At 56.8% G+C, this 20,729-nt stretch overlaps 6 protein-coding genes across 6 annotated transcripts; 4 read left to right on the top strand and 2 right to left on the bottom strand.

Annotated features, from left to right (window-relative positions):
* Positions 1 to 957: 957 nt before the first annotated feature.
* On the bottom strand, positions 958 to 5,451 carry MAM_07632 (Cleavage factor two protein 1; the record flags this gene model as incomplete). Its single annotated transcript, XM_040826430.1, has 4 exons — positions 958 to 2,685; positions 2,743 to 2,916; positions 2,966 to 3,282; positions 3,381 to 5,451. 4 exons carry the CDS (start codon positions 5,449 to 5,451, stop codon positions 958 to 960), a joined length of 4,290 nt encoding a protein of 1,429 aa, XP_040675643.1.
* A 705-nt stretch (positions 5,452 to 6,156) lies between these two features.
* MAM_07631 (LMBR1-like membrane protein) lies at positions 6,157 to 7,935 on the top strand (the record flags this gene model as incomplete). The annotated part of the gene is made up of 1 exon (XM_040826429.1): positions 6,157 to 7,935. One exon carries the CDS (start codon positions 6,157 to 6,159, stop codon positions 7,933 to 7,935), a length of 1,779 nt encoding a protein of 592 aa, XP_040675642.1.
* Positions 7,936 to 8,711: 776 nt separating this feature from the next.
* On the bottom strand, positions 8,712 to 9,784 carry MAM_07630 (zinc finger, FYVE domain containing protein; the record flags this gene model as incomplete). Its single annotated transcript, XM_040826428.1, has 2 exons — positions 8,712 to 9,645; positions 9,696 to 9,784. The coding sequence occupies 2 exons, from the start codon at positions 9,782 to 9,784 to the stop codon at positions 8,712 to 8,714; spliced, it is 1,023 nt and encodes a 340-aa protein (XP_040675641.1).
* A 1,120-nt stretch (positions 9,785 to 10,904) lies between these two features.
* MAM_07629 (uncharacterized protein) lies at positions 10,905 to 11,748 on the top strand (the record flags this gene model as incomplete). The annotated part of the gene is made up of 2 exons (XM_040826427.1): positions 10,905 to 11,137; positions 11,202 to 11,748. The coding sequence occupies 2 exons, from the start codon at positions 10,905 to 10,907 to the stop codon at positions 11,746 to 11,748; spliced, it is 780 nt and encodes a 259-aa protein (XP_040675640.1).
* Positions 11,749 to 12,364: 616 nt separating this feature from the next.
* Positions 12,365 to 15,929, top strand: MAM_07628 (transcription factor TFIID complex subunit Taf111; the record flags this gene model as incomplete). The annotated part of the gene is made up of 2 exons (XM_040826426.1): positions 12,365 to 15,626; positions 15,685 to 15,929. 2 exons carry the CDS (start codon positions 12,365 to 12,367, stop codon positions 15,927 to 15,929), a joined length of 3,507 nt encoding a protein of 1,168 aa, XP_040675639.1.
* An 88-nt stretch (positions 15,930 to 16,017) lies between these two features.
* Positions 16,018 to 16,404, top strand: MAM_07627 (transcription factor TFIID complex subunit Taf111; the record flags this gene model as incomplete). Its single annotated transcript, XM_040826425.1, has 1 exon — positions 16,018 to 16,404. The coding sequence occupies one exon, from the start codon at positions 16,018 to 16,020 to the stop codon at positions 16,402 to 16,404; it is 387 nt and encodes a 128-aa protein (XP_040675638.1).
* Positions 16,405 to 20,729: the final 4,325 nt, after the last annotated feature.

Here is a 20,729-nt window from a genome sequence, read left to right as displayed (position 1 = left end):
GCACGATGCCGTTGAGGAATCAGCACCGCCCGCGCATCCATCTACGCGAGAGAGGACGCGCCTATATAAGCCCCTGCCCATCCTCGAGGGAGCAGCCGCGGAGCAAAGCGGCGATCCGTAGCTCCCACTCCCAGCCTCTCGCCCTGCCGAAATGAAGTCCGCCACGCTCCTCGCCCTCGCCCTCGCCCTCGGGTTCGTGATGCTGACGCTGCCTGCCCTCCTGCACCCCTCGAGATACTTGCAAGACTGACAAGCGCGAGCAACAAACAGGCCGTCCCTTGGCTCGGCCGCCGCGACGTCGGGCTGCACGACGCCCCGTCCCTCCGAGTGCGCCATCACCACCACGCACACCTGGTACGGCGACAGGTCCATGGGCTGTCCATTCGATCCTGCTGGCGACTTCTGCGTCTCCGACGGTACGTTTGTCTTTCCCGCCTCGTCCGGCCAACGTGAGCCGCCGGGACTGACGCACCACCACGTCGCGTCGTCTAGCCATCCTCACGCTGCCGTGTGCATGTACGACGGCCACGAGTGTGGTGCGGCACACGACCACGGTCTGCGCAACGACGCAGAGTGCCGTCAACTGCCAAACGGGATTCATGTACACTACTACTGCCACCGACTGTTACTAGTCCAAGCTGGCTCGTCGACGGATGGATGCCAAGGCGGGCAAAACAAAGAAACAGGGGAAAAGATCTCAGCATCTGACCAAACTGGAACGAGTCGCAAGCCGTACTGGAGTCGTAGCCTAGTTTGCACTGACGGTGACGAGACGAGTACAGGTCAAGAAAGTGGCGCTGAATGGATGAGATGGTGTCGAGGATACACTCTCGACGGTACTGCAGTTCTTCTGGTAGGTGTGTTAGACGCAGAAAGGGGGCGTCAAGAATGCCCAAAAAAAAAAAAAAAAAAAAAAAAAAAAAAAGAGAGAGAGAGAGATATTCCACTACATCGCCACTACAAGTACGCCAGTGCAGACCATCCGAGCACGCCTTCCAAATCGTCCCGTAAGTCGGCGACGCTGTCGTAGCCCCCCCTCAGCGCAACGTCTGTCCTCTTTGCCGCCCCCAGCTCGCTCCATCTGGCCAGCACCGTTCCGTCGACCAGAGCCCTGCCCGACGACGCTGCGGTCTCGACGCCCACGCCCACAGATGGCTGGTCCGGGTACCGGTGTGCCTTGGTGTGAAGCCCGCAGTGGGGGACGACCGCAGGGTGTAGCTGGTTCGTGACAGACAGCAGCCGCCGGTACGTGGACTCGGCCACCGGCGAGAGCGCTGCAAGTTGCCCCGAGGGGCAGGCCAGGAGGAGGACGTGTGACGGCTGTGAGGCGTTGGCGCACCACGGCGAGTGCGTTCGCGGCAGCAGGAGGCTCGACGTGGGCGCGTTTGGCGTCACGGCAAACGACGTCCGGTGGAGGAGCAAATGGCCCTGCAGGGACTTGGGGTGTTCTGGGTTGAATTCCAGCATGTGCATGTCTCCCTCGGCGTCCACGGCCACGATGGACAAGTCTTCGCCGTCGGGTAGGAAGTCGGCCACCAAGAGGGGCAGCTTGCCGCTGCTTTTGCCCAGTATCTTGAATGTGTAGGGCTCCTCCGTGTATCCTGCGAACCACAGACCCTTGAACGCATCCGCCATGACGCAGAGTCCCGTCCCGGGCAGTTCTTTCAAGCTGGATACATGGCAGCTCATGTCCAGGAACGCCACGGGCAAAAGGGATCCGTCCTCCTTGAGCCCCCGCACCATGCATTTTTGACCTTGGGCAACCAGCATCAGCCCCTGCGCGCCGACTTCCGACAACGCCGTCACCCCGCCTCGCGGTATCTCCTCCTTGGCAATCAACTTGAGCCGCTTGTTTGTCTCTGGCCTCCCGGGTTCCGGAATCACAGTCACAATGTCAAACACCTGTACTCGCCCCCTGGTTGGCAGGTCTTCTCCTTTGGAAAGTGCCGTGCCGACAGCCACGAGCATTTTCCTCTCCTTGGTCTCTTCCGACACTTCCAGGCAAAGAGTCTTCATGCTCTCGATCGACTCGCAGGGCTCCAGCTCCAGCTCATGGATTACCGTCCACGTCACCGCGTTAATGAGCTTCAGGATGCCTCGCGCCATGGTTGGTGGAAAGCTGGCCGTCTCCTTCGCCCACTCTTTGTGATGATCGTCATCCCGGGGAAGCTCAAACGGCTCCATCCTCGTGCATGCCACTACATATGTGCCCGTGGGGTGGTGATGTGAGATCATGCCCACGTCACTGTGCAGTGCTATCTTCTTGACCGACAGCCCTAGTTCGGTGACGTTGGTGTTGCTCGGAAGCTGCGTCACTCGCGCGATCCCATCCATGTCGACGTAGATGAATCCTCGGTCACAGCCCTCGGTGTGGAACGTGCTCATTCCTCGAACCCCCAAGCCTTGCAGGCCTATCACCCGCGGCTCACTCTTACTACTCTTCAACACAAAGCTTGGCGACGCATTCGGAAGAAACACGGCGCCGTAGCCATTCACGTTGGCACACCGCCTCAGCGGTACGATTCGTGGTAGCTCTGCGTCATCCTCGGATACCTCTGGAGCCGTCTTGGCGAGTGATGTGTTGACAGACTTTTTGAAAAGCAACGAGCACGACAGCTCGGCGCCACCCTCTGCTTGATGTCGTACAGGTTCGTAGATTGTCAAGTCGTCACTGGCATGTCGTACCTGACACGGTTAGAGTCAGCACTACTTGGGATGTAAATTCGTCCCCAAATCACTTACAATCAGGTATGGCGTCTGTGAGATGGCGTCGCCCAAATCGGCCACGAGAATCTCGGTGACGCTTTCCTTGCTCGCGCCCTTCCTGGCTACAAAGGCTGCGGACAAGAAGGGAGGGATAGATGTTAGAGCTTCTGCTACAAATACAGGCTTGGACAAATCCGGCAGGGCGTAAACCTGGGTCTGTTAGCGGCCGCACTCCAATCCGCGTTTCGCAGAAACTCACGTGCAGGGCGCCAGCCGAACTAAGCAAAAACATCATGATTCGATCAGCTTCGTCACTTTGCTGTTCGCTGGCATTGTTCTGGAAGACTCCCTGTGTATCGTTGTACAGGCACCCAGACGTCCATTTGGTCGACTTTAGAGTTCCATCAGGTTTTAAAACCTCCTCCAATTCGTTGTTGCTGTGCATTTGGGCGAGAAATATACTGCTATCATCCCGGATCAGAAGCAGATATGGATCGACTATGCTGGCGCTCGTAACGCGTGGTTCGGCCCCGGTGTCTTCATCCAACATGGGGAGAATCTGGCTCAATCCCAAGTCTGCTTCAAGTCAGCACAACTGAGTTTTACTTGGTTAGATATAGCTTCATCAGTTCGAATCTGATATTCTCCCGCCAAGCTCAGCTGTTCAAACATACCCCCATCATAGCACCGAACTTCGGATTTGAGAACCTGGATGACACGCATCTGCTTGCCCATTGTTCCGGCTTCAACGGTAAATCCAGCCGCCGGTTCGAACTCGGTATCTTTCAGCGTCTCGAACCCAGCCGCCGTCAAAGCATACACATCCGACGTCTCATAGCCGTCAAGATCAACCTTGGCCACAATCATGTACTTGTCATATTGCCCAGTCGTGTCGTAGTCGCTTGCTACCGCAGCGCCCTTGGACAGGGGTTTTTTGACGCACATGGTCCAAAAGCCCCGTGCTTCCGGAAAATCAAATCTACCAATGACCTCGGGCTGAATCTCTCTGTTTAGTATTGCCACCGAACCGCTGGACCCTCGACCCACGGCGCATGCCAACTCCAACTCTGCAGTCACGCCTTTGGACAATGTTGCTTCTTCGCTGTCGGGCACAAATGCAGGAGCGCCGCAGGCAATATCGCGAATGGGCGCAATACTCAAAAGAGTATCGTGGACTCGAAAGGTGACTTCACCCGGTTTGGAGTTTCCATTAATGGATTGGCTGGGCTTGGCCAGGCCAGAGTTGTTCCCATACAGATCGTCATCTTCGTCGTCATCCAGGTCGAGATCATCAACGTCCAGTGCGAGTTCAGGGTCCAAGAGACGCGACTTCCTTCTCTTCTCTTGACCTTGTTTCCTCGACCAGCCCAGTACAATGGAATCGTTGCTCTCACTGCCGAGAAACAGGGTATGATTGCCCAATCTCGAAATGCATGACACTTGGCTTTTTATCAGACTCCCTCCGCATTCGGGACTGATGAGCTTTATGGTAATTCCAGACACCGTGCGGCCGTCGATACGGAAGCAAATGACGGCTAGACGCCCATCATTCAGAATCAACAACAGCTCGCCAATGTCACCTCCCAACAGTTCAATAGCACAGCCCTCTAGTCTCAAGCCCAAATCAGACTGGTCAACCAAGCTGAAGGATGTCATTTGCTTTGCCATGCCGTTTACAGCCACACCGTTGGGCTTGCCAGACTGGTCAATGTGGAGAAGCTCATTTTCGCCCACGAGCAAGGCCCCTCCCATGGGGGCAGGGAGGGCCATGACTCTGAAGAGGTCCTGCGGAAGCCCCGTGACAGACAGAATAGTTGTTGACGCCCTTTGGTGCAGGTCCAGAGTGAAGACCTTGTACGTGAGGTGGTCTTTGACGCCAAGCGCGGGTGATGGTGATTGCGTCGAGGACAAAATGCCAAAGGTGGGTTCTCTATACTCGTACAAGAAGGCAAGATGGACAGGATGCAGTAGTAATGGATCTAGAAGCGGCAGTCGTAGAACAAATGACGGCGTATATCGTGATTTGACTACGTCGTGGTCTCCCGCACCGTCCCCGTTGGTGGTGGGCGCCTCCTTGGCAGGCCGAGGGCCGTCCAGATCTTCATCCCAACCATCCATTTGATCCTCTTGATTCTGGATAAAGGGCAGAATGGCCAGATTTCTGCTTCCAAATTTGAAGGCAACACATCGGCTGCCGGGATCGGCTTCGAGATAATTGACGTAGTCTCCAAAGGGCATCTCCCACGGCGCACCTTGCAAGTCCTCTTTTTCGTAATAATGGATGGATGTGGTTTCGAGTGTATGCCTCTGAGGATCCCATTCTGTCAGGCACATCTTGGCAGCCTTGTACGCCAGAAGCAGGGCTTCGCCTCCCGATGTCGTGTCCTTGACTCTGACTCGGGCCAATCCGATGACAGTTCCTGCCAATGAAATCTCGGTAATAAGAACAAGTTTGGTGTTGTTGGACGGATCAGCTCGAACGATGAGTGACTCGCCGCCGAGAAAAGAAGACTCGAGGCCATCGTCGTCGTTGATGCGGCGGTCAAAATGGATGTCGTCTTCTTTAACCGAGGACTGGGGGCCTTGGGTCTGGGGATCAAGCTCGGCAGGAATTGATCTGAGGGCAAAAATCTGCAGGACGGATCCCTTGGCGACAACGAGGTTGTTAGCAGAGGCAGAAGTCAACGGCAAGCTCAAGGAGTGCGTGACGGCCGAAGGAGCGACGAGCTCGGTATACACCTGCATGGCGCAAGACCATTATCCCAGTATGCGGACGAATTGAAGACGAAGTCGGTAGGGGGTTGCAGAGAGCTTATAGAGCGAGCTCGACCTCGGGGAAGCGGCAATAGACGATGCGTGCGTGGAAATGTCGAATATCGCAACGCACTTCAGGTTGAGTGTGAAGGCGCGCATGGCGACGAGCTCGAGGTGCACCAGGGCTGCGAGCCCCACCCAGATTTTTTGGCGGATCAATTGGTAGCCGCGCCGGCAGCAAATTGTTGCGGGCAGCTGGTGTGCAATGTTGCCCCTGTGCCGGTATTATTTGTACTAGCACCTGGGACCTGCACCTCAAGCCTACCATGTCTCGGGGCAGCTTGCCAGCTGTCGGCCAGACTGGCACCCGGCAAATGGGCAAGCTCCAGCCAATCAAAATGGTGCCAGGTTTAAACTTGACCCCGGCTGAAATGCCCGTTCCTTGGACGGGGCATTGCCGCATTTTCGTATCCATGACGTCTCCATCATGGGACGGAGTCGAGAACTCCCCACGACGTTGCGTCACGCCCGTTTTCTTCATCGTCTACTCTACCCTCCCGCCTTGCTCGGCTCGTGTCCGGCTTCGCCCTCAAAGCTTCAGTATACCATCCACACACATCCATCCCGACTGCCATCATCTGCTATCCCCTCGCGACGCCACCCGCCGAGACCGATGCTCATTGCTGATTGCCCGTTATGGCTGACGCGGGTCTCGTCCAAGCCAGCTTGATCTGGATCGCATACGCCATAGTCGTGGTCCTCTGCTTCCTTGCAGCCACCATCACAACCTTTACATGGCAGGCACCGCGCGACCGCTCCGCCGTTGTCAGCATCGTCTCCATCATCACCCTCACGTCGTTGCTCGCCACCATTCTCCTGCTACCCGTCGACATCGCCCTCGTCTCTGCCACCGGCTCCGTCTCCCAGGGCGCCAAGAAGGACTGGGCCACTCCCGAGAGGGTCCAAAACATACTGCTTACTCTCAAAATTGTCTATTACTGCTTATACAGCGCCGACGCGTTGCTGTGCCTGGTCGTCATTCCCTTTGCCTACTTTTGGTACGAGGAGTATGACGAGATCGAGTTTGAGGAGCAAGGGAGGACATGGCGCAGCCGACTCTGGGCCGCCACCAAGTACACCCTTTTCTTCGTTGCCTTGGTCTTCATATTGTTCCTGCTGGGCTTCTTCATGCCATCCCCCGGGGACTCGTCCAAGGCACACTGGGACTTGGACTACTTCAAGGACCTGATTGCTCGGAACCATGCAGAAAAGGCGCTCACCTTCGCCCTGGGTCTGTTGATCACGTTGGGAACCCTGCTGTACGTCCTGTACACGGGGTCGGGCCTGGCGCTCATGCCCATTGCCTTTATCAAGTCCGCACCGTCCGTGTCGGCGCCTCAGCTCTCGGCAACCACAGCCTCGCAGTTGGAGCAGAACCGAGAGAGGCAGCGCCAGCTGGAAATGCGCAACTCGGGCCGCCAAGAGGGCATGTCCCGCAAGGACCGTCGCGAGCTAGATGCGCTCGTTAGGGAAGAGCAGACGCTGGTGCGTCGCGAACGTCTCGCCGCCGAGGCACAAGGCGAGGGCAGGAGCAGAGTATATCAAGCTTGGCTCCGGCTCTGCGCCCTGTTGAGGCCGCTCAAGATGCTCTGCGGCATCCTCCTCCTGGCCGTGTCCGTCCTGATCTGGGTGTCCATGCTCATCACGGGCATCGACAAGGCCAAAAACTCGGTTTGCAAGCAGCGGTGCGGCTACATCCTCGGCAGCATCCACATCTTCCAGCCCCTCAACTGGGTCTTTGTCACGCTCGCCCGTGTCTTCCCCATCGACTACGTCCTCATGGCGCTGTTGGTCCTTTTCCTCTTCAGCGGCACCATCTCCGGCATCGCCACCGTCGGCATCCGCTTCCTTTGGGTCCGCATCTTCCAAATCCGCCGTGGCAGGACGGCCCCTCAGGCGCTGCTCATCGCGACCGTCATGCTCACGCTCGCCGTCCTCGCCATCGACTACGCCATCACCATGTTCGTCGCGCCGCAGTACTCCATCTATGGCACGCAGACGTTCTGCTCCAACAAGCCCGAGTATCCGGGCGCACAGCCCTCTTGCAAAAACGAACCGGATCTTGTGCGTCCTTGCTCGGAGCAGCTCGACTTCAAGCACGCCAAGGATATTTGCACGCCGTCGGTAATGTCTACGTTCCTGAACCGCATCACCATTACGTGGCCATTCTTTGGAATCATCGACTTTTGGGCCCAATTCGTCTTTTTGGCCGTATTCTTGGTCGTTTTCGCCACAGCCCTTGTGCGCAGCCCGAGAGTAGACATCACCGAGTTAGATGAAGATGCTGAAGATGACGAAGAAGAAGGCCTGTTGGCTGCTACGGGGAGGCGCTTCAACGCTACGTGGGAGGATGTGCGCCGGAGTCCAGCATATGGATCGACTCGGAACGACAGGAGTGGCAACGCAAGGGCCTAAGAATGAAGTCGTCGCCCTTTTAGCGAAGAGGGGAAAAACATTACAATGCGCACAGGTTAGATTGCTTTTTTTTCTTTTGGTTAGGAGAGCACGGATAGGCAGGCTGGCGTTGATTGATTTCTTGATGTTGCGAGGCTCGAAATTTGAACAGGGGGTGAGAACTGTAACGTAGTGACTTGTCCTGGTGACGTTTACTGCGTGGGCAAATTGGCCGGATAGGATAGGTCCTCGGACGTCCTACCCAGTGTGTGTAATGCAAGGAGTTTCTCTTGGTTCCTGAATGCACAAAGCTCAGATTCTACATGTGTGCGCCTTGCACTCAGACGTTGAATACGTCTCTGGGGACGTCTCCAAAGTAGTCTTTTGGTTGTAGACTGCATCGCCTCCAGGAGGGAGCCCTCTGTGCTCGCCGATGGCCCAAAATCACTCCTGGTCTAGAGCCACTGGTTTCCGGCCCACGACGAGCTTCCGAAAATACGCGAGGGCGCGGATGGCGGCTGCTGACCAGATACAACCGTTGTCTTGATTTCCAACAGGGAAGACGTACCGCCGCAGCCGGCGTGGCCTTGGCCGGCGGCAACCATGGCACATATCCCCTCGCACGCAGCTTGGGGTTCCCTCCAACAACTAGACGCGGCGGACCTTTTCTGCCGCTCTTCGACGAGACCGTTACGCCTCCCCTGGGGCTCGGCTCACTGTTCAATGGACGGTTGGAGGGACAGCCAGGCTGTGGTGTGTCTGTTGGGGCATGATTTCGAGATGCGCCGGGTTGCCGGTCACGCCCCCAGCGCAACTTTCTTCTCGTGCTTCCGATCCCGCGTGAACTGCACTGCCCTGTGGCTCCTTTCGTCCCATGCCGCGGCCGGCCCGACATGCATCTCCCTCCAGCATCGGGCGCAGTACACGTCTCCGTCGCATCCTAGACACCGGAGCGTGGCGTCGTCCAGACATACCGTGCACCAGGAATCAACGTCGCCATCCGTGTAGTTTGTTCTGCTCGTCAACCTGTTGGCACGCTTGGATGGCTTGGATGTAGGCACCGAGGGAAGACCATGTTCCGCTGCAGTCGAGGCTCGGAGCGCGGCCAGGCGTGCCGTTATGTCGTCTATTCCCTGGGGCTTCTGCCAGGTATCTGTGCCGATGTCGAGGTTTGTGGGGACCGACGGCAGTTTCATGTCCGCGGTGTACTCGTTTGTCTCCCCTTCATCTGGTGCTTCCTGACCCTCGTCCTCGGCGTCCTGGGCTTCCAGCGCCATTTCATCTTTGAACCGGGCAATCACATCGTCTACCTCGCGCCGCATCTTGTCACCATCCGAGTCATCCGAGTCGGCTGCTTGTTTTGTGTCCTTTTGATCAGGATCCTTGGGTATCTGGGCTGATAGTTGCTCCAGAAGGGCTGGAACATGTCGGTCCTTGGGGTCCGGATCGGACGTGCCGAAGTCGGCGAGCATCTCCTCGAGGGCGTTGTCGTCGGTTTCGAAGAGAGCGTCCACATCGTCCTGGCTGCCGCGAGCCTTCTTTTCGGGGCCTGTTCCACCAGATGTGTGTTTCTGCGTCTTGGATTTTGCGGCATGCAGTGTGGTGGGTGTGGTCTGAGCAGAGGCCGGCGTGATGGGTGAATGTGGCTGACTGCGGAGGTTCTCGAGTCGAGCGGCGAGCATGTCCCGCTTTGTTGGCGCTCTGGCTCGCTCGATGACGTCGAATTTTATGCTGCTGCTGTTAATGATTGCGGTTGAATGGCAAGGGCTCATGTGCCGTACGGATTTGATGCTGGCTTTTCGCGAGTGCCATTCCCGCCACGGAGGGCCTCAAGCCGTGAGAGGAGCGACCCGTCGATGTCATCGGACATGTGGACCGCTTTGTGCCTTGGACAAAGCCAGGATTCGTAGAAAAGGCTTCTTGTTGTCTTTGTCAAGGCTGTAGGCTGCCGTTTGGGATGAAGTGAGGTTTCGGGCCAGAGTGATGGGGGTGGGTCGACTGAGCGCGGCAGAGGCTGACGGTGCAGCGAGATGGAAGTGGGGTTCGACCAATGCCTCGCAGCGTCGGCTGCATTTCAAATTCCAAGCTCACCAGTGTCACCACTCACTGCGGCATCATCAGCTCCGTCTCCGATCAAATGTATGCCAAAGTCCAAAATTAAATAGGCCATCCACATGACGGGGGAAATCTGACTCCGGAATCGACATCCCAGTTCATCGGCTCGGCTCTCCGCAGTGCGTCGAAATTGCTAGAAACGCCACAGAAAGCCAATGACACTCGTCACGCTCACGCTTTCACCATGGCCTTTGTTATGCCTTTGGTTTCCGCGATGGCGGCTGCAGCAGTGAACCAGCAAGGCGCTTCCATGTTCCAGGGCACAGCCTCATTGTCGCTGCCTCGACAAAGTTGGGTGAGCCTGGCGAGTGCGAGTGCACGTGGCGACTGGCAGGGCTGGGCCTTGCGTGCTCACTCAAGTGGGCAGTGCCCAGGCTGCAGCTCTGTGGCGAGACGAGGTCGAGAGTCTGCGGCGCAGTGCGGCTGGAGAAAGAGCCGTGGCGAGCGCCATCATTGTTCAACGTTTCGTGGCGTGCTGTCGCTGAGAGGAACATTGAAACACTTCGCCGACGATGCCAAGACACCACCGAACCACTTGCTTGCTACTGAAGTAGTTAGTGCCTTGGCTCCTTCCCAACGGTCTCCCACGTCATCAGCATTAAACGTTAGTTTGCTACTCCGTACTAATAAAGGCGCCCATCTGCCTCCCCCCTCCTCAGGCCTGGCCTCGGAGGGATTCCTCTAATCATCTGCACGCTTGTTTCCAAGCTCTGTACAGAGTCGTCGCCAATTTTTTTTTCGACAGTGCCATATTATTACTTTTTGCACCTTCACCGGCAAAGCGCAGAGCTGTCTGTCGCCTTCGCTTTCCGCACTGGTCCCTGCATACAACCAGACTGACTGGTCGCCAACTGCGACCCACTCATACACCCATCATGCGCCTCGACTTCATATTCTTTGCGGCCGTGCTATTGTTCGATACTGTCGCAGGTCTCCTTGAACCTCCACACGCCGTCAGAATAGAGGCCGTCGCTCAAGAAAACGAGGACCTTTTCAAACGAGCAGGCGGCGGAGGAGGTGGCGGCAGGGGAGGCGGTGGTGGTGGCGGCTCGCGGGGAGGCGGCGGTGGGAGCGGTGGTAGAACTGGCTCCAGCTCAGGTGGCGGATCGTAAGGGCCCTTCCCCCATATATCGCTGCCAAAGTTGACCTACTTACCATGATTTGCAACTCAGCCGTGGAAATACTGCTTCTAGCTCCAACGCCGGCGGCACATCGCGAGGAGGCTCGGGAGCTCCACGTGGGTTTGGCCGTGGTTCGTACTACGGCGGAGGTGCTGCAGTCCCCTACCGATCTGGTGGTCCGTCTCCCCTAGGCATCGCTGCCATTGGCTTTTCTGCGGCAGTCCTCCTTTGGCCCAGTCCCTGGCTTCACGGTGCATATTTATACTACTACCCCCACTCATTTACCTTTCATAACGACTCAACTAGCAACAACGAGACGCTTCCCGTTGTTTGCGGTTGTGGCATGTATCAAGTATGTGGTTGCGATGAAAACAACACCACAATGAGAGAACTTGTCGGCAATGGTTCGTACGAGGCTCTCAACAAGTCTGTCATCGATATCGGCTACAACCAAAGCCAAAAGACGCTTCTTCTCAATGGGACTCTCCCCAATGGTACCACTGCCGATGGTGCAGACTCTTGCGGTGTTGCTCTTGGAATGAAGAGCTTGGTCTGGGCTGTTCTGGCTTGTGCTTTCGCTGCCATCTTCTTTGCATAGCCTGTGTCACGACAGATCTTCCTCCTGTTTGTTCCGCTTCAACGAGGTCGCCCTTGTTGGTAGCATTTGTACGATTCTTAATGACAGACGTGATCAAGTGATACCCGGTGGCAGAAACCATGGCTAGAGATTCTTCGAATTCCCAGATACGCAAAGTTTCCTCTTCTTTTGTCTAGTACTAGCTAGCACCGCACCGTGACGAAAGTCAGAACGGTTGGACAGGATTACAGCCATCTCAGGAGACAATCACTTTAGAGTTGGCCACCAACACCCGATGCAGATAGATAGATGGTGTTCATCAAGTTTTAACATATCCTGTTTCCAAGTTTTATGCCTCGCTTTTCAAGCTTCAGAATCGATCGGCGATGACATAATCACTCGGCCGTCATTTGTGGGGCTGATTCGGCGGGCCGAAGAAGACCCGATGCAGACTTGATTGGCACATTGATTGCGCAGCCTGAACAACTTCGTATGAGGTCAAGTTGCTTCAATCAACTTCCCCCCGGATCCCTCGTCTCGTCGCCCCTTACCTGAGCTGCCCTCACAAGGCGCTCTGGTGCGCGCCACGCCTCTGTAAGAAGCTCCCCGAGGATACGCGCAGACAGAAAGAAATATCATGGCGGAGGACAACAAAGACGCAGAGTTCTCGTCCTTTGACGAGAACGCTTGGAAGGCACAGGATGCAGCTGACGATCGCGAAATTGCTCGATTACTAGAGCAGAGTCAAGAAGGCGGCAACAGCTCTTTGAAGCTTGACGATGCCCCGTTCGATCAGTCCAACAAGGCGGATGATGCCCAAGATTTTGAAGACATCAGCGATGACGATCTGCCAGATGAGGAGCCGGGCGCCGGCGCCGCGCTGGAGATGCCGGCACTGACTGACGACGGAGGTACCAGCAACGACGCCGATGACTTGTTCGGAGAAGGGCCGTCTTCTCCGGCCGACCCCATTTTCGGACCACAATCCCCAGGTCCCCGTGTCCGCGACACAGACACGGCCGACGACACTCACCCTGTCGACGCGAGCCTTAGCTTCGCAGCCATCAACTTCGACCCCGATCCTCACATGAACGGAGCTGCGAATCAAGATCCCGATATTCCTGCAGTTGTGGAATCCCACGAAGACTTGCTGAAAGCTGCCTGGCCTGCGTACCAGAAGGGTCGTGTCTTAACTTGGAGTGAGCTTCTGCCACCAAAAAAGGCTACATGGAAGGAGAAGAAACCGCTCAGAAAACCAAAGCATCTGGTTACGAGCAAGCTGAGTCTCGACCTGGCTGCGGACCAGGAGAAGACGTTTCGAATTCCAGGAACCGCGACTATTGGATCAAGTCATCGTGCCCTGGAGTCATCGTTTGCCGGACTTGTTCGGTGCGAAATGGGTGGAACAACCCTGGAGGAGGACAGATCGCATTTTGACCTGGATCAGGAGTCGGATTCCGAAACTGTCATGGGATTCACGTTGCAGGATATCGACCTGGCGTGTCAGGATTGGGGCGCCCAAATCAACGCAGTCGAAGCGGAGTTCAAGAAGCGCGTTGCTGCCGAAAAGGAGCTCCTCAGGCCAAAGCAGGTGGTTGAGGACCATGATGATGAATGGGATGCAGAGTTCCTCATGGATACAATGGATGGGCGACCTCAACAACAGCCCAAGAGAAGGAAAGCCATTATATTCGGACTTCCGGAAATACCCCGATATACCGCCAATACGTTTGATAACTTTGAAGATGTGACACGACGAGGCGCTAAGCGTGTCCACTTGGACATGAGCGACCCCCATCTTCTGCTGGACACCGACACGCATCTCCATGCCAAACGGCCTCGTCTGGATTCAAAGGTCAAACGCATGGCGAACGGCAACATGAGCCGGGATATTTCTCAGCGCTTCAACCTCTCCAACGACGAAGCGTACGAGCTGCTCAAAGAGAACCACCAGAGCAAAGTACGCGCCACTCTGGGCAATATCTCCGTGGAGCACAGCATGCCTGCCATCAAGCTGTCATGGCCGTACTACAAGGTCAGACTCGGTGGTACGACGGACGAATATCATCGCCCTCGCTTTAGATACAAGAAATTTTCTGGCCACGTCATCAAGTTTGACAAGCCGCAGCACCACAAGCGAAAGATGATGAAGGGAAAAGCTCACGAGGTGTATCGCCTGTCCAAGGATCTTAGTCTGAGCGACAACTCAACGGCCGTGCTCTTTGAATATTGTGAGCCCAGACCGCGAGTGTTGAACAATTTCGGCATGGGCAGCAAGTTGATCAATTACTATCGACGCAAGGACAATAATGAAGACGACCAGCTACCGAAGCAGGAGTTGGGCGAGTATCGTATGTTGCTGCCCGAAGATCGATCACCCTTCTCTCTATTCGGCACCGTGGATTCGGGCGAAACGGTGCCTACACTGCACAACGAAATGTACAGGGCACCCGTGTTCAAGCACGCGCCTCGAGGCACTGACGTCCTGGTCGTGCGGAGCACAACAGGCGTAGAGGGTTCGAAATGGCATCTGCACAAAATCGACCACCTACACGTCGTTGGCCAGACCTTCCCCTCTGTGGACGTCCCCGGTCCTCACAGCAGGCGTGTGACCAACGCGTCAAAGAACAGGATGAAGATGCTGGCTTTCCGGATGATCAGGCACAGCCAGACAGACAACTGTCAACTGTCAGATATCACAAAGCACATAGCAGACTCCACCGACACTCAGAACAGACAAAAGCTCAAGGAATTTCTACAGTACGACAGGGAGAGTGGCGAAAAAGGCATGTGGCGCCTGAAGCCAAGCGAGATCTTGCCCGACGAAAATGCGATTCGCGCCATGATCAAGCCTGAGGAGGTCAGTCTTCTGGATGCCATGCAGCTGGGAATCAAGGAGCTCGAGGACGCCGGCTACGATCCCCGAAATGCCAACATTGACGATGACGTCATGGACATGGATGCTGAAGAAGACGACGAGGATGAGGGCGGAAGCAAGGCGCCCAAGGGCGCCAAGAAGCCTGGCGAAAAGCAGGAAGAGACACTTGCCGACAAGATGGCACCTTGGAAAACTACAAAGGCCTTCATCGACGCCTGTGCGCAAAAGGCCATGCTCCAGCTGCACGGCGAGGGTGACCCGACTGGACACGGCCTCGGCTTCAGTTTCATCCGAACGTCCATGAAGGGAGGGTACATTGAGGCTGTTCAGGGCCCGTTGGCCACGTCGGCCGACGCCATGGAGCGTGAGAAGCGCGCTAACGGCGGCCACGCCTATAACGTCAAGAAGCAACAAGCAATGTACGAGGAGGGCATCAAGGAGATTTGGGAGAAGCAAAAGGCAACGCTGTCCGACGCCCGGGAGCACGACGACAAGGACGTGGCAGTCACGGAAGACGAGGATGATCGATTCAACGTTCACGCCGCCGCGACGCCGGCGCAATTCGACGACGGCACCAGCCAAATTAGTGGCTTCACATCGGCTAGTCGCCATGTCAAGAAAGCCATCCGCATCACGAGAGAGGTCCGCCTGCAGGACGGGTCGACGCAGACGCGAACCGAGGTCGTCCACGATCCCGTCGTCATCTCGCAGTATATGAAGCGGCGAACCGAGGCAGACTTGGAACTTAAGGAGTATGTACTCAAGACGATGCGATGCAGGCCCCGCGGGGAGGCCCCCCGGGTCTGGAAGCGGCTGCCGTCACGTGTCAGGGCGCTTCACAAGTGGGCGTGCCTGGGTCACACGCATCTCGGCCCCAAGAGACGACAAGTGCCGTCTCCAGGCGCTGTTGCCGACTACGTTGGGTTGGAGTTACGAGCACCTGCTTACGTCTACCTCTCCACAGCATCTACAGCTCCCGGCCTACGGGCAATGCCGACCATGACCGCCTTGCGGGCATTAGGTATGTGGATTGACGACCTGCCCTCGGGTCGCGCCAGAGACGGTGTGCTTACACGCAGCTCGATGCAGAATCAAAAAGGAACTCGAGAGACTCGAAAAGAACAAGGCCCGACGACAGGCCCGAGAGCAGCAAAAAGAGCTGCACCAAAAGGCCAGCGCTGGCGAGGCCGGATCACCCGGCGCCATTGACAAGCTGCCCACTGGAACAACCCGCAAGTGTGCCAACTGCGGGCAAGTTGGACACATCAAGACAAACAAGAAGTATGACACCCCCCGTTTCCCCTCCCCCATATCCATCTTTTGATTGGTGGGCCGCCGCATCGCACGAGGAGGGTCGGCAAGTCTCGACGAGGAAGAGGGCGCAAGGAAAGAAGAGCACCCTACGCCGTTTGATGAAGTCATCGGACCGCGAGGCCGTCGGGAGAGAAAAGCAGCGCCAGGTCGAGCAGAGAGCTGCCGCGCGGCAGGCGAGACGAGACGCAGCCGCCGCGGAAAAGCTGAAAGCCCAACAAGAGCACAAGCAGAAAAAGCTGGACGACGCCCGTCGGCGGGACGAGGCAAGACTGCAGAAAGAAGAAGAGAAGAGAGCAAGGCAGAGGCTTCGAGAAGAGCTTCTCGCCGAGAAGAACCGCCAGGCAGAGGAGCGGCGGCGCGCAGCGCGCCAAGCCAGAGAAGAGAGGCGCAGGCTCCGTCTCGAGCGCGACGAGGAGACGCAGAGGAAGAGGGAGGAAAAGGCGAAAGCTCGCCCCGAGTTCTACTATGGAAGCTGCCGGCCGTGACAGTGTCACGCCCAGGGCCCATCTCGTCGCCCTCGCCCTCGCCCTCGCCCTCGTCCTCACCCTCACCCTCACCCCCCCAACCCACCGACATGACATGGCCACCATCACGCACGACGACATTTGCTCTTTCTGTCACCCCCAGTTGTGAGCGTTGCTAATGCCCTTGCAACAAGGTTATGCCCCAAGCTTAACGGCACGATGAAGGCGGACAACGACACGGCGGAACACGGCGGCTTTGGTAATTACAGCGCTCCCGCGACGAGTGCGGCATCCCCGCCGTGAGTTGAGAAGACTTGGGGCAGCAGACCTTTTCGTCGAGATGGCGTCGATGCGGACGGTGTCTGTTTTTATTCTTACTTTTATTTTTATCCCGCGCCATGGCGAGTTTCACTAGTATACCCAGTTCATGTTTGCACGGCGCACGGCGTTTAAACCAAAGGCAGGTAAGGTAGCTCGGTAGCTCGGTAGCTCCTTGGGGAGGAGGGACAGGAAACAGGAAACAGGAAACAGGAAGTAATGGAGTATTCATGCACGTGGACGGTGTGGCTCGGGACTGTGATTCAGATAGACGGACAGTAAATAGTTACACGCTTGCTGGGCGCGCAGCCACCTTGGCGTTGTGAGGGACCCGTGCGTGCAACCTGTTTATCCTGTATTTGGAACAAGGCGAAGGTACAAAGAGCCGCGGCCGCGCCCACGCCCATGACCTGCCCGGCAGCCTGGCTCGCTGGACACGGGCCAGAGACGGGCGTTTATCCACCGACTGCCACTCGGCTGCATCTCCTATCCAGGGAGGGACCGCAAGGCAAGGGAGGAGGCGCGAGCCCTGACGCCTTGGGGAGGCGGCTCGTTTTCCTCACGGGGCCTCGGGGCTCCCTGAGGCGCGTCCACGCTCGCCTGGCCTCTTTGTGCCTGTGTCGCTGGTGTCGCCGTGACGGGACCTTTACAGATGCCACTCAGTGGTATGCCATTACATTGCATTACGGCAGTTCGACTCCCACGCACACTCTGTCGGAGACTCAGCACCATGTCTCCGCCTCGCCGCCCTCTTCTGCTTCTTCTTGTTCGTCTTGTTCGTCTTGTTCGTCCACTGAGAATATTCACTCGCGACGGTCTGCGGCTGGGCCGTGTCTGCAGACGGCTCAGAAACCCTTGCGTATGGCGCTGATATTGAATACTCTGCGAGAGATGACTGCGAAACGCCGCTCACTGCGGCGTCTAAAGGTGAAGATCTGGACATGATGAGCTACGCGTGAGAGGGGCTGCGGACGCCATCATCGGTTCGGCCGGGACGGAAGCACGCCCGCTATACTGCCGGCCACGATGATGCACATTGAAGCTGGATGGAGAACGGAGGGGACCCGTCGAGATGCAGCCGCTACGGGGAGACGCCGCTTCATCCTGCTGTCCAGAGGAACAGCGTCCGTCCGGCGCACACATCGACACCCAGGGTGTCAGCCGCAGAACAACACCCATGTATGCTGCCCGGGCAGAGAGGATTCAGGTGATGGAGGAACTACTCACGAGGGCGCGAGCTTGGTCATTCCCGACTTGTACGGCGTCACGGCGACTTATCATGCCGTAATGTCTGAGAAATGGCGAAGCGTAGGAACCCCACGACCGAGAGAAAGAAGGTCTCTCTCCGTGTTGCAAAATTTCGCCACTTGCCCCAATAGCTCGGCACAACGATATCAATGGTAGTCGCGTGTTTGAAACTGTGCCGTAATGCCGATCCAGGGGCTTGAGAGTTTGCCGAGGACATGGCTCGTCTAGGGCAGTCTTCGTCTGCGGCTCCGACTAGACGGAACTACCAAGAATAGAAAATGGTATGGAGAATTTGTCGTTTGTAAGGCGGAATTGCGCAGGAAAAGACCGGATATTGCTCTTGGTGTTGTGGCGTTGATGGCGTCGGAGGACTCGTGGGCCTTGTTTGAAACTACCTCGTGGCAAGCTTTCGAATACTGGTCTTGTTCCGGAGCCCGGGGTAGAAGGAATATCTCGAATGTCGATTGCGCAGTTGAATGCAGCGTAGTCCGCATCTTGCTGCTTTCCACCTGCCTGGGTCACGCATTGCTTGACAACTGGACAGCCTCGACGAAGAAGCACGAAGTGCGCGGCGGCTAGCAGAGCCTAGGATTTCCCATGGCGGCTGCTAGGAATTCAGGATTGAAAAGCGCAAGCGCTGCGATTATCCGCAGCTAGAACACGCGGAGCACCCGGCAAGCACGTCGAGTTATTTTTAGACGCTCCGGTCAGAGCCTCGCGGGAGCGGGGGCCAAGTGGCAGTCGGCTGCATGATTTCCAGTGTCCAAGGATCAATGCCATCGATGTACTCCGTAAGGCGCAGGGCTATGCAATCGGGACGCAGTATTGCCCCTGGCTGCCCCGGAGGGGACGTGCGATGTGCCATGTGCGCCGTGCGTGCCGGCACCTGTTGAGAATTGAGCGTGAGCGTGCAAGCGCTTACGCAGCCTTGATAGGCGACGTCGGGGAAGCAACAGGGCCTCGTTTTCCCGACGGTCAATGTTTGTTGTCAAGGACCCTCGGAGGGCCTTGGCCTTTCAAGAGACAGGGCCCGATGTTTGCAAGGCGGCCCAGTTGTTGTCGACGTGAGAGGTTGATGGGAGCCGGCGGCGGCGGCATTGCCAGGCTTTGGCAAAGCGCCTCTCGCCGCACTCTCGCAGAGACCGCCTGCGCCCCTGTGCCTCCTCTAGACTCCGAGTGCGAAGGCAAATCAAGCCAGGACTGAGGTCAGATTATCCCCGGGACTTGCGACTTGGCTGGCGCCCAGAGTCAGATTCAAGGTCCTATTTGGCGACAAGGATACCATGGATGACGCTGCATCTTGCTAACTCATGTACATGCGCACATAAACATGCTCGGAGACACGTAGGGGTGACAACTTGTATGCAATCGCTGCCGTCATAAAAATAGCAACCACGTGGAATCGCGCACCAACAGCCACGCAAAAGGCCTGTGTCTGTGTCTGCGTCTGTCGGCGCGGGCTTCGCCCTCGACTTCATCAGTCATCAGTCGTCAGGCTTGCGGTCAGAGATGTGACAGACTGCTTGGCCGGTGAAGGGCTGGCTGTCCGTCTGTGCGCAGCAGAGTGTGACAGGAGGCCGTTGCTGCAACCGCGTCTTGTCATGGCCAGACGAGGCAAGCAAAAGTTGCACATGGTTGCAGAAGTCGAATGCGCATCGGCACGGCGGGAGATGCAGTCCGTCCAGCCCTGTGCTGTTCCTGCTAGCCTCGGGACGCTGTTCCAACGGGAGCCCTGGTGTTTCATCTGGTGTTGACTGTTGAGTTTTGAACCCTGTGCCCAGGGCTCTGCTTCTGTTTGGCAGCTCCTGTTTGGCAGCCTGCGACTACGGAGTTGGTTGTATCGCGTCTAGCTTTGAACAATAAAACGTGAAACTATTGCCGGCCCATTGTGGCAGCTTGCAACGAGAGCATCGTCTCCTGCCAGGCCCTCGTGTCAGCGTACGCGGGTTGCTCGCGGCCGGAGCCGACCAAATGAGCAACGACCTACCTAGGTAACTAGCCATCAAACAAACCTGGCGCCAAGTATGGAATACATGGAACCTCGACGTACGGCGTAGTGGCGCATGCTTTGTGCAGCAGGGAGCGGGCCTGGTGGAAACAGCCATGTATGTAGGTTGCATGGTGGTGGGCACGACAATCATGTCTCGACAACAGCAGTCGGCCTGTATAGGACTCTGTGGTTGCAATTGAATCCAAATCACGGTTCGTCGTGGAATGCATCGCCATGGACGGAGCCCTGACGCGCGCACACACACACACACACACACACACAAACTTGGACAAGGTGTCGAGATGATGGCGCGGGCGATCAAGGCCGGTGGACGACTGCACCACTCCGTCGAATACAGCGTGATCCCTGAGGGCCGTGTTCCAGGACAAGGAGAGGAAGAGGACGAAGACGAAGAAGAGGGAGGAAGAGGCCGCTGACAGGGTTGAAGGGTTGAAGAAGCCAAGGGATAGGCGGCAGTTGGCAGCGGAATCTGTGCTAGTATGTAGTAACTTAATATCAATCAATGTTTTGATGTCACCAGCCAAGAAGGAAAAAAAACGTGCAGGGCGGATCCGACCATGCCACTTGGCCCAACTAGGCAGACCGCCCGACTCAATTTGATCTTGTCGCCAAGGGAGGAAGGAGCAAAAGACGCTAAGAAACTAAAAACTAACCGCGGGGACCCTTCCCTGACAAGGTCTCTCTCTAGCAAATTAGCAAAGCAAAAATTAAAACCCGAAAACCGAAAACCGGAGAGGGAAAAAACAAAAGGCCCTACTCAGGTACGCAG

This window comes from Metarhizium album (genome assembly GCF_000804445.1).
Source record: "Metarhizium album ARSEF 1941 chromosome Unknown scaffold_33, whole genome shotgun sequence".
NCBI lineage: Eukaryota > Fungi > Ascomycota > Sordariomycetes > Hypocreales > Clavicipitaceae > Metarhizium > Metarhizium album.
This window is presented reverse-complemented; position numbering and strand designations above follow the sequence as displayed.